Source organism: Silene latifolia, chromosome 6 (genome assembly GCF_048544455.1).
Source record: "Silene latifolia isolate original U9 population chromosome 6, ASM4854445v1, whole genome shotgun sequence".
Classification (NCBI taxonomy): Eukaryota; Viridiplantae; Streptophyta; class Magnoliopsida; order Caryophyllales; family Caryophyllaceae; genus Silene; species Silene latifolia.
The window spans coordinates 3498865-3511922 of NC_133531.1; the positions used below are offsets into that span (position 1 = coordinate 3498865).

The window sequence follows — 13058 nt, forward strand, 5'->3', positions numbered from 1 at the left end:
CATTTGGCGGAGCTCCCATTTGTTTATTGCAGCGACGGCAAGAAAAGTGCGTACCGTAATCATTTTTACGACTGGGGCAAAAGTTTCTCCAAAATCCAAACCTTCCACCTGGTGATTTCCAAACACAACAAGACGCGCTTTTAGACGCTCAATTTCTCCATTGGATTGGTATTTAATTTTATAAATCCACCGACACGCAAGAACCTTCTTGTCGGGTGGAAGTGTTGTAAGCTCCCATGTTTCATTTCTTTCCAAAGCCTCAATTTCAGATTTCATAGCATCGCACCATTCTTTATTTCGGATTGCTTCTTTGAAAGTCGGGGTTCGACTCTTTGTGATATGCTTTAAAAACAGTGATGTTTGTCCGAAAAAGAATTGCAATTAATGTAATTAGTGAGGGCATAGGATGTACCTGAGGGCGACGTGGGGGAGCTCGGTTCGCTGGATGGTGGAGATGGACTATGCGCGGTCTCGAGAACATAATCACGAAGTCTGGAATTAGGGAATTTCTGACGCTGGCCACGACCCATTGCTTCATCCGTGGTATTGCTCGTAGTTGTGCTAGATTCGGGAATGTCATGGTTGGGTTCGTTAGAGACCATATCAGAAACCGAGGGACCTGAGGTCGTGTCATCAGTGGCCTCGTCATTTGGGACTGTGTCGGTCTCGACAGGCTGCTCCAAATAAGTATAATCCGTGTCCGAGTCATAGAATTCGGGTGCAAGAGGGTCACACGTAGTGGGTTCAGCCATGTCATTGAATGGATAAACGGATTCATGAAAAACGACATCCCGAGATACAAAATATGATTTTGTGTCAAGATCAAATAATTTTCATCCCTTCTTATTGTGAGGATACCCGACAAAAACACACTTGTGACCCTTCTTTTCAGATTTATCTCCCTTAGTATTTTGATTATCCGCAAAACAAAGACACTCGAACACCCGCAAGTTTGTGTAAGTAGGTGGCTTCTCATACAGACATTCATAAGGGGTTTTATTATTAAGCAATGGAGTGGGGGTGCGATTAATCAAATAAGCAGCGGAAAAGACGCATTCACCCCAAAAAGATTGAGGTAAATTACCTTGAAATCGAAGGGCCCGTGCTATGTTCAAAATATGTCGGTGCTTGCGTTCAACACGTCCATTTTGTTGGGGCGTGCCAACACAAGAGGTCTCAAAATGAATTCTTTTGGAGAAAAAATACCCGGCCATACAGTTGAATTCTGTTCCGTTATCACTACGAACAGTTTTAATAGTTTTAGAAAATTGAGTAGCGACCATATTAATGAAACTCATGAACATATCTGTAACTTCAACTTTATCGAGCAGTAAATAGACCCAAGTAGCTCGGGAGTAGTCATCTACGATTGTCAAAAAATATCTCACTCCACATGAGGATGCGACACGATAAGAACCCCACAAATCACAATGTATTAATTCAAAAATAGCAGTAGCACGTTTGTTATTCAAATAGAAAGTATTACGATGTTGCTTCGCAAAGTGACACACATCATAAACAGAGTCTTTATTGCAAATTAAACTACTCAAAGAGGGAATGGTCTTGACAACTTTATCTGACGGATGCCTCAGACGCTTATGCCAAAGATCAAAGGTACCTTGATCGGTTATGCTATGAACCACCAAAGGTCGCTCCCCCGCGCAAATCCAATAAAGTCCATCCCTTAGCTCACCGACTCCAATCGTCGTCCTCAGGGAACGGTCTTGTATGAGACAACAATTTTGGGAGAATTCAAAATAATAGTCAGTGTTTGTCGTAAGTTAAGATATAGAAATCAAGTTGCATTTCAAAGTTGGAAAAAATAGCACATTGCGAAGGGTGAGAGACGAATTGATATACACGGAACCCATTATCGTGGACGTCACTTGTTGTCCGTTTGGTAGACAAACGGGTCTACCTGGAATTGTGTACCTGTCCTCCAAATATTTTAGGGTACCTGTAACATGGTTAGAGGCTCATGTATCGAGTATCCAAGAACACATACCACTGAAACGATCATTAGCAAGGAGAGAATGAGCAGTAGCGCCGGATATGAGCGCATTTACATGTGCAGCGGGTTCCTTGTCACGCCCAGAGCCTCAACTCGAGGCACTCGAGGTCCCCATGTCTTTCCCACGAGGGCCTTCCTTCCTCCAACGTCGATATTCAGCCACCGTTCGTGGCCTTTCACCCCACCAATCCGGGAACCGTTTAGTTTTTAAGAAACACTTCGAGACCTCGTGGCCCCTTGTCTCGCGGAAAGAGCAAAATAGTTGGCGTCGCTCACCCCTTTTCTGATCCCGTAACACCCTCCAGTCGACAGAGGAATTAGGGACAGCGAAGGCCGCGACTTCAGACACGTCAGGAGTGGGGTCTGACCGCAAGCGTTCCTGTTGAACAACCACACTATAGGCACGGCTTAGGCTTGAGAGGGGATTTAGTTAGAACTGTTGAGACCTAACACCTTCATCATACAAAGACGAATCAGGACCCATACAAAACTGGTGCAATCGTTCATTATCAAGACGCTTAAGAGCAGCCAGACCTATTTCGCACTCGCACTTGCCACACTGACACGCAAATGGTGGTTCGTGCACAATAAGGGCATCCCAGAGAGATTTCAATTTACCATAGTAAGTGGTTACGTCCATACCTTTGATTTGTTTACAGTTATGGAGTTGAGTTTTCAAACCGTGAATTTTGGTGCCGTCGACGACATCGAACTGCTCTTTTAATTCTGCCCATAACACCGATGCATCCGCCACATAGGAGACGTTATGGAGAATGGAGGGATCGATTGTATTACGAAGCCATTGCACAAGTGTACAGTGAACGACCTCCCAATTGTCGAGGTCAAATTTGCTTGTTGGCTTTTTTATCGAATCGTCTATGAACCCGAATTTGTGTCGAGCTTTCAAAGACATCGTCATGGAGTGTTGCCAGTCATGGTAATTATCACGACGAAGCATGATATGAGATATTTTTGCGCCAGGTCCATCTTGGGATCCGAGATAATACGGGCTCGAAGGGTCGATTTTTGGAAATTCGACAGTGGAATCGAGCTTGTCGCCCATGGCAACCGACTTGAGGATTTTCGTGGTTTTAGTTTTGTGTAATTTTTAGGGTTGTGTGTGAAAAAATCCCTGATACCATGTTAAGATCGTATGAGGGGAAAGGTTGAGTTTTATTGATGAATGCACTGGCTTATATAGTTACAATCCAACGTGTGAATACAATAATATTGTGATGATATTTGCCTATAATTACGGGATATTGTTGACTAATAAGATCGCATAATAATCTCGTAATATCGGTATAACCGATATTCCTAACAGTTTATAAGGGCATTAGCAATAGACAAACCTTCAATAGGTTTGTTCTCATGCCACATAAGATAATATGAAAACTCATTTACTCACAAACCTCATACCAACAATAGATAAACCTCTTGAAGGTTCATAACATGGTCCACTATACTATTTATTCTCTCACATTCTCTTTCCACAAACCTGGATACTAATTTGTAACCCATTTCATCCATGAACTTCAACCCCCATCACCAACAATAGAAGGTTTGTAGACAAACTTCTAAAAAGATGGACATGTCATCATACAAGTGTTGTTTCAATTTGATGGTTATGAAAGAACTTGATAAAAAGAAAGATTATAAGGGTCTATGTGCAAGTGTGTATTGGTAAAATAATGAACTTGATAGAGAGTAGAAATGAAATTGGTAAAAAAAAAAAAAATCCATCAATTTTTTTTTAAAATTCCGTCGCAAATTCCATTGCAAAAGAAAAATAATTTTTAATAGAGCTTTCCCCAATTTACCAAACTACCCAATTTCCAAATAAAACCAACTTATTCTATAATAATATTCCAAATATCCGAACATCAACTCGCGGTCAACTTATTCTAGTTTGTGTATTTTGAATAAAAAAGAAAAATAAATTTCTAGATAACAAAAGAGTTTTCCCTAATTTACCAAACTACCCGAACACCAAACTCGCCGTCACTGCATAGAGCTTTCCCCAAACTCGCCGTCACTACATCTTTCAATCCCAAAACCAGCTTTTTTTTTAGTTACTTCTACTAACTTTCAACTGGGTTCTCTCATCTCACCCTCTTCGATTTAAGTACCTCTCAATCTCTCGTCTCACACTTTATTTGTCGACGGATCCGGGTTTCTAATTCTCATTGCATAGCCACTTCTATGGCGGAATCTTACGGGCGCACGACTGGAAAGCGTAAAAGCATTCATCCGAAAAAGGTAAAAGTGAAAATTATTGATGATACAATGTTTGAAGTTGCTGATGCGTCTCATTTTGAAATGGTTGAAAATCTGCAAGCTGCTAGTACATATGGATTAAGTCCAACACTATTTATTTACCTTCTTTAAGAGCGGTAAATTGTGTTTTTCTTGAGAAAAAAAGATTCTATGCTTTTGTTAGAAATAAAAGTAGTTCAAATAGGATGTGTAAGGTTAACACACTCCAGTATATTCGGATGATTGCATAATGTATATTGCCTATCCACCAAAATTATCTCTTGACTAATGAAATTTGTATACCTATGGATATTAGAACGGTCTTCTACTTAGTTAAAGACGCCTGTCAACATGCTCCAGATCCGCTGCCGATACCATCTATTTCTACGATTCGAAATTTAATAAATTCTCTATGTTGTTTATTTGGATGTATTAGGTCCTCTTTTGGAGTCATGAGTCATAACTCAAAATCTTTGTTTTTTTGACAATGTCATCGTAACTCGACGGAGTTTATTCACACAAAGGACATTAGTTCATGTTCTGAGCCGCAAACTACATATAGTTACAACCTTAAAAAGGTTAAACCCCCATAATTCATATTAGTTGTCGAAAAAAAAATTGTTTTGTTGCATTTACTTGACGCCAAATATCATCATAAATATCCACGTGTTGTGATAACTACTTTTCCTTAATCAACCAACAACTAGTTATATTTTCTCGTGAAATTTACGGGGCTAAATATGTTGTGAAATTGGTAGTGCTCTGCAAGCTCAGATTTGCGATCCCACAGATCCTAAGGACACAATAATTTTGTAAGGAAAAAATTTATAGTAGTCAATACGTTTATTGACATAATATATCGTTAAAATATAATTATGTTATGTATATAACCACAATTACTAAACTTTTGTCACATATTATTAGTATTTTTCCACAAATATTGCTACGATTATTGTTATTATTGTTGTTATCTTCGATTTTTTTCGTCTTTTTAAATATATTACCTCCATTCCGGTTATGTGTTTACCTTTTATTGTTCTTCCATTAAAAACAGTTGAGATACGTAATTATTTCAACTAAATAGAAGTTTTTAAAAACATAAATTTCTATTATTTGTGAACTATAATTCAATGTAGATTGAAAGGTAAACATTGCTTTGCAAAACTAATGTGCGAACTACAAACGATGAAAAAATAAATGATGAATTTGTCCGTAAAATTTATTCTAACAATAAAATGCCAAATTTAATTTAGTATTTGTTTTGATGTTTAATGATTGTTTATTTTACTTTTAAAATGAAAAAAAAAATTTAATGATTGTATTTAATGCTACATACAAAAAATTTCAACATATTGTTTGTTTGTTTTTTTAAATAAAAAATAAATACTTGATGATGTGGTTAGCTAAAATTCCGCGGAAATCGCGGATTTGTTAAAATTAAGACGTGTATATTTGCTATTGGTTCACCTACATCTTTAAATAATATATATTTATAAATATTCGATCACAACTAATTTCATAAGCGCGTCTTTTAGAAACTTTATTTTAAGCAATGCATTGCTTATATTTTTTGTTTTGTTTTTTAACTTGATAAAATATTTTCGGATTTTCTAACCTATGATCACTAGACATTGTTAGTTTTATGTTGTATGTAAGTGTGTGCAAGATATTCGAATGAGGAAGAGTTGATTGTTTTTGTATGTGAATGATTTGTTATTTATTGATTTTTTTATTTTTTTTATTACAAATTGCAGTACATCAAGCCTATTTATAGGCCATCTATGTCGGTTACAATGACCATATTTTTACCTTCCTTCCTCTAGATTTTTCTAGCATATTGATTTATGTTCATAGTCTACACAATTCTCCAACCATTCTATTTGAGATATTTCTTTACATTTTTCTAGATTTTTCTAGATTACATAATTTAACACTCCCCCTAATCTGAAAAATCTTGACCTCCGATTTGTTGACTGAATTCGGAGAATTTCTTCTCGGGAGTACTTTTGTGAATTTGTTGGTTGACTACTCCCCCGTCTTGGTGAATTGTAACTCGATCGCTTGGTCTTCCACCAGTTGTAAAATGATGATGTATCTTGAGGTGCTTTGACCGGTTGTGAAAGACGAGATTTATTGTAGTCACGATGATTTTGTCTCGCGACGAGTCGAGCATTGCATTTTTCAATGGAGTTTTTGACATTCTTCTTGCTCTTGTATACCTGTTTTTGCCTTATATCTTCCTTGTCTTTGAACTTCTTTGTTTTGGCCTTTTTCTTTATTTCTTCTTCCTTGACTTCAACTCTTTTTTTATTTGCTTCTTGTAAACTCGTTGCCTCTCGAGCGGTAAGTACCATGATGGCTTGGCCACAATCCAAGTCTTTTTGCGAACTCGGAGGTGGTTTTTCTTGATAACATTGTTTGATTGACAATTTTTGATTTTTTGAAAATGGGGTTAAAGTTTTTGTTTTTGAGGAGTTTGAAATGTTTGATATTTGAGGTGTTTGTTTTTTTGTAATTGATTTTTGTGTGTTTAAGGGCATTTTTAATGGAAATGTTTTGTTTGCGGTCATATGTACTGAAACTATTAGCTGACCATTTTTCTTGTCGTAAATGAGGCATTTGTTGCTGTCAAATTTCACCATATAACCTCTTTGTATCAGTTGTCCAACGCTCAGTAAATTTTGTGCTAGGCCCGGGACATATAAGACATCATGAATGAATTTAGTAAAGCCGTGTTTTGTTTTAACGGCTACAATTCCTTTACCCGCAACTTCTTGGATTCTCCCGTCACCAAGAGTAATTTGAGATTTTATACTTTCATTTAAACTGACAAATGCATTTTTATTGCCAGTCATGTGGTTGGAACAACCGCTGTCAATATACCAAATGTCCGTGGACTTTTCCTCCGCATTTAAGCAAGAGTAAAATAATTGTCCCCTAGGTTCATTTTCTTCAATGAAATTTGCCTCATCTTCTTTTTGGAACCAACAATCTTTTTCAAAATGGGTGTGTTGTACACCTCTTACATTTATACCAACAATTTTCTGTTTTATGATTGTTTTTCTTACATAGTTGACAATAAAATTCTGTTTGATTATATGGTTGGTTCCCTAGATTGTTATAAACGTCTCTCCCCCTAATGTGAATATTTGAATTTCTTTTGTTTTGGTAATTTTTATTATTGTTTTGGCCGTTAAATTTTAATTTGGCCTGAAATGCTTGTTCTAGTGGCTCATCGGAAAATCTTTTCATTCTTTCTTCGTGAGCTTGTAGTGAGCTCATTAATTCAATTATTGTAAGTTCTTTTAAATCTTTTGACTCTTCTATGGCGGCCACTATGTGTTCATATTTTTTCGGAAGACTTCTTAATATTTTTGGAGTAATTTTTGTGTCTTCAATCATATCACCGTATGAACGAATTTGATTAACAATGTTAGTGGTACAATTAAAGAATGCTTCTATATTCTCGTCTTCCGGCATTAGTAAATTTTCAAAATCTCTCCATAAAGTTTGAAGTTTAATAGTAATTACTTTGCCAGAGCCCTTGTATGTATTTTCCAGGATCGTCCAAGCCTCTTTTGATGATGCAGCGGAAATGACTCGTGGGAGTATTGTCTCGTCGAGTCCTCGATAAATCAAAGAAAGGGCATAGTGATCCCTCTTTTGATTTTCGATATATAAATTTTTCTTTGTGGCATCCCATGATGCTTCCTCGACGGTATTTTTGGGTTTTTCGTACCCTGTTTGGACTAAGTCCCGTAGTCCTTGTGAGATAAATATTGATTTCATTTGGATACTCCAAAGGTCGTATTTCTCGCCTTTGAATGTTGGTACCCAATTTACTTGTAATGGGTTTGACATTATTTTGAATGTGTGATTTTATTTGGGACTAGTTTTTATTTGTGAATGTATTTTTTTTTATTTGGAGTACTTGGGTAGTCGGAGTTTTCTAGTGGCTCTGATACCACTGTTAGTTTTATGCTGTATGTAAGTGTGTGCAAGATATTCGAATGAGGGAGAGTTGATTGTTTTTGTATGTGAATGATTTGTTATTTATTGATTTGTTTATTTTTTTTATTACAAATTGCAGTACATCAAGCCTATTTATAGGCCATCTATGCCGGTTACAATGGCCATATTTTTACCTTCCTTCCTCTAGATTTTTCTAGCATATTGATTTATGTTCATAGTCTACACAATTCTCCAACCATTCTATTTGAGATATTTCTTTACATTTTTCTAGATTTTTCTAGATTACATAATTTAACAGACATAGGATAAGAAACTCAAAAAGGAAAGAAAGAAATGTATTTTCTTGTAAGGAAAAATAAAAGTAATAAGATATTACAATTTCCCATAAAAACACCATTTATTTCTTTCCTTTTTGGATTTTTTATCCTATGCCTAGTGGCCATAGGTTAGAAAAACCCAATATTTTTTAATCTACATTATGTAATTTTATGTAGGTAGTTTTGAACAATTATAAATCTTTGTTTAATTTTTTTTTCAAAATTGATGTACTTTGATATTTATTAGAGTTTTGAAGACAATAAATAAGAGAGAATTTTATTGACTAATCTTTGTTTTTCTATTAACATGTTATATATGTATAGAAGGGTATGTGAATGATTTTTAAAACTTAAAAGTTAAAACTAGTTTTATAGCCCGTAAAAATTCACGGACCTGTTTAATTATGACCAATATTAAGCGTGTGTTGTTTGTCTACATCAAAAATGGGCTTGATGTATCAAAGGAGGAAAAACAATACTCCGTACTTAAGTGACAAACAAGCAATAACAAAATAGGGACTATGGTAACATACAACAAAACGAATTAAACAGAAAACACCTTAATCATAAGACATTTTCTTAACAAACGTCCAACATCTAATTATTTACGTAAAAGGTAGTGTGTACTAAAGTACATGACAAAAAAATTTCTCTGTCTTAAAAACAAGTTCCTTTTTTCTCTCAAAAAACCCCCAAAACCAAAAACCTAATTTTCTTTGAGCCGTCGCCGCCTCCATCCATGCCCCAACCTCCCACCTGCTGCCACCCTTTCGCCGGAGATGGGGTCTTCCTTTGGCCCATCTCCGGTGAACACTCACCTATGCGACTTTGTCTTCCCTTCACTGATCCGACAATCAATTTTTTTTGGATTTGACGGTTGTTCATCAGGGTGTTTCTTGATCCGGGGTGGTGCTTGGGTGTGTGTGGGTGTTGTTTGTGGTGGTTGCCCGGTGTCCCGCTTTTCCCCCATCGTTCTCCCTTTCCTTGCTCCTTCGGACATGCATGCGGTTGTGAGGTGTGATTCACGGCCCCTGGGTTTCTCCCCCGCCCCCGGTAAGGTGTTTTCGGTCTTTGGGGAGTGTTTCCCCTTCGAGTTGAGTCTCGTTTCTTTGTCGTCACCGCCCTTCCGTCACCTTGTCCTGTCACCGTCGCTTTTGGTTCCATCCCAGAGGTGATCCCCCCACTTCCCCCACCTCTTGGCTGATTCTCTTTGTCTGTTTCTCCGTGTGAGTCGATGGGTATAGCTCATCCGTCTGTGGCTCCTTGAGGGTGTGTCTTGGGTCTGTTTTGGTGATCCCCCCATTTCCCCCACCATTTCGTTCCCTTTTCCTCCACCTCTCGTGTGCGTTTGTTTTGCTTCGGGTCTGGTTGGTTGTTTGACGGTGGTCCTGGGAGGTGCCGGTTGGTGAAATGGTTTTCGATGTAGTGTTTCTATTTCCTTCTGCGTGGTTTTGTCTATGTCTAGGTCTCTGTCCTTTAGTGGGGTTGCATGTATGTCCTTTTTGGTGATGTCGGGTTTTCGTTTGGATTTCTTGTGGTCATCGTTTGGCGTTTGGGGTTCTTTGGCGTTGGTGGGTTGCTCCTATGTCTGCCTTGAGTGTTGTGATGTACCGCTGTGGTCTTGTCCGGTGTGGGTCAGTGTTGGTGTTAGAGTCGTTTTGAGGTGTGTTCGGGTTGGTCTGAGGTGGGTTGGTTGTGGCGTTGGACTGGATGGCTTCGGTGGTCTTTGTCTTTTATCTCATGTTGTGGTTTTATTATATGTTTTTGTTTATAATAATAACATCCTGTGGGTTATGGGTGTCCTGTCCCTTAATCTTTGGGGTGGCTCGTAGTGCCATGTCTCCTTTTCCAACTAGGGTTATGGTGTCTTCGTACCCGACTTTGAGCGTGGGTGTCCTGTCCCTTTGGGTTCGTGTTCGTGTTGGACATTGCATGTCGGATTTCTTTGTATGTTGGTCCTACGATCAAAGGGTTCAATCTCTAAGGTGTAGGAGTTTTATCTCCATTGGGGGCGGACTTAGTCGTCTCGCTTACCACATTGTCTTTCTACGATCTTTTCGCAAGATTGTAAGTATACCTTGCTATTGTCACTCTGCGGCTCGTCTGTATCGGCGTATTTTGGAGGTCTCCCGTGTTTATGAAGCTCGTTCTACGGCCCATGGCTCTTTCGCTTGCATTCACCATCACGTCCTTGTCGCTCTTCTAGCTGTTGTTATCGTTTTCATGTTTATGTAATCCTTAGTCTTGGCTTGGTAACACTAGATTTGGTGGGTAGGTCTCTGGTGTTACTTAGTCGAATAGCTTACTTTGTATCATTTGGAATAATGTAAGTTATTCAACCTTGTTGTCAAAAAAAAAAAGTACATGACATAACAAAATTCTTTAACCGCATTTCTAATACTATATAAATGACCTGCATGTCAATTGTCACCCATTCATTCCCTTGCATACTTGTTAAACTATAAACAATTGAGTTTGAGTCCTCGCATAAAGTTTGAAAACTTGGAAACGGTCCATTATCGTCGTCTTTCAATTATGGAAACATTTGTAAGCGTATTTGGTACATAATAATACACCTTAATCATAAGACATTTGTCTGGATCAGAGGGAGTAGAACTTTTTTCAACTCACTAACCCAGTGCATACCAGATGTCTTGAGCAGTATAGTCAATACTCTTTTTTTTTTTATAAGCGGAGGAAACTTAATCAATCGAAATCGACCATAACAACCCCGCGAATGAGAACGATAATTGAAAGTAACAAACTTTCAAATTACTCAAAGAACATAAAACACAAGGGAAACAAACGGCACAAAATAATACTCTCAAAAAAAGTTCTGCCAGAGTTAGAAAAAAGGGGGAAAATTGCTAGAGAGAGAAGAAAATCATGAGCTCATTATCCTTTCTAAGAATTTTTAGACTTTTGGCTTTCACTCTCTCTCTAAAATTATAGAGAGAAGTAGGGTGCATCATGGTCATTGCTCACAATTTTTTTTTTTTTTTTGGAAAAATGTACGGTGTTGTCTTTGAACTTTGATGTTTTGCTCGAAATAACCAAATTTTTGATCCGGAAAACTTTAAGAGATTATAACTCGTGTTTAGGAGCTCAAAAAGTGACGATTTTTTTTCAAATTGATTGTCTTTTCGAGAACTACGACTTGAAATAAAAAATTGTCGAGTTTGGAATTAGTGTCCAAGAGATATGGTCACTCAAAGTTTGTTCGGTAAAAAAACTTTGACTTACAAAAACTCATAGCCACGGGATCCAAATACAACAATATTTTTTTTTTTTTCAAATCGTAGCTCTCGAAAAGATAATCGATTCGAAAAAAAAAATATCACTTTCTGAACTCGTAGATACGAGTTATAGACTCTTAGGGCTTGCTTGGATTGAGGGTAATAGGAGGGGAATGAATAGGGGAGTAATATGTGAGGTGTATTTCCCATGTTTGGTATGCGGGTAATTATTCACCTCCTGGAATTATTACCCTTGTGAAGGAGTAATACATTACCCACCCTCCCCCTGGGTAATGATTAAGGGAGTAAAAGATCTACTCAGTAATTCTTACTCTTATGCCAAACATATCATCAAGGAACTCATTACCCCACTAATTAATTTCCCCAGTAATTATCACCCAATAAAACTTAACCCCTTAATAATTTCATGGATTCCAGGCAAGCCCTTACAATATTCTGGAACAAAAAAATTGGATATTTCGGACAAAAATTGAAACTTCAAGAACACCGCGTACATTTTTCCTTTTTTTTTTTTTTTTTTTTTTTTTTTTTGATATTGACCGGGTGACAATTTAATGGATTGACCTTCGCAAGTTTGAGTTTTTCATTCCTCACAATTCTATCAATTCTTATACCATACACCCATGCACATGGTGTATGGTACTCCCATAATTTCACCCATGATCTTTTCTATTGTAGTGGGTAGTTTTAAAAAAATTGTACATTAATTTAAATGACTTTCTAAAAAAAATGCTACTTAAAAAAATTAAAAATTATTACTAGTGTTCATAGTTTTTTTTACTCTTTAAATAGAGTTCACATATAATATGTTTTAATGCTTATTTATGATATATAAATATATATTCACAAAATTAAGGTGACATATTCACGTGTTGTATCTAGTGAATATGCAATAATACTTTGTGAATGTAATATTTATACGTTGTGAATATGTAATTATCTATTGTGAAAGTAAATTTATATATATTTGAATGTGTTCTTGTGTGAATATGTATTGTTTAATTAAATGAATATCTATGATTAGCTTAGTAAATACATTTGTTATTCTTATGAATTGATAATTTGTGAGTATATTTGTTAAAATGCGTGAATATTCTATATTAATTGTGTGAATATGTTCATTATGTGATGTGAATATCTCAGTCTTATGAATATGTTACTTATGTGATGTGAATAAGTGAGTAAAATTAATTTAAACACAAAAATATATATCAAATGTGATCTCTACTTATAGAGAAATGAAAA

General features: G+C 36.7%; 1 protein-coding gene across 1 annotated transcript; it reads right to left on the reverse strand.

Annotated features, from left to right (window-relative positions):
- Positions 1-2441: 2441 nt before the first annotated feature.
- On the reverse strand, positions 2442-3074 carry LOC141586965 (uncharacterized). Its single transcript, XM_074408371.1, has one exon. The coding sequence runs from the start codon at positions 3072-3074 to the stop codon at positions 2442-2444; it is 633 nt and encodes a 210-aa protein (XP_074264472.1).
- Positions 3075-13058: the final 9984 nt, after the last annotated feature.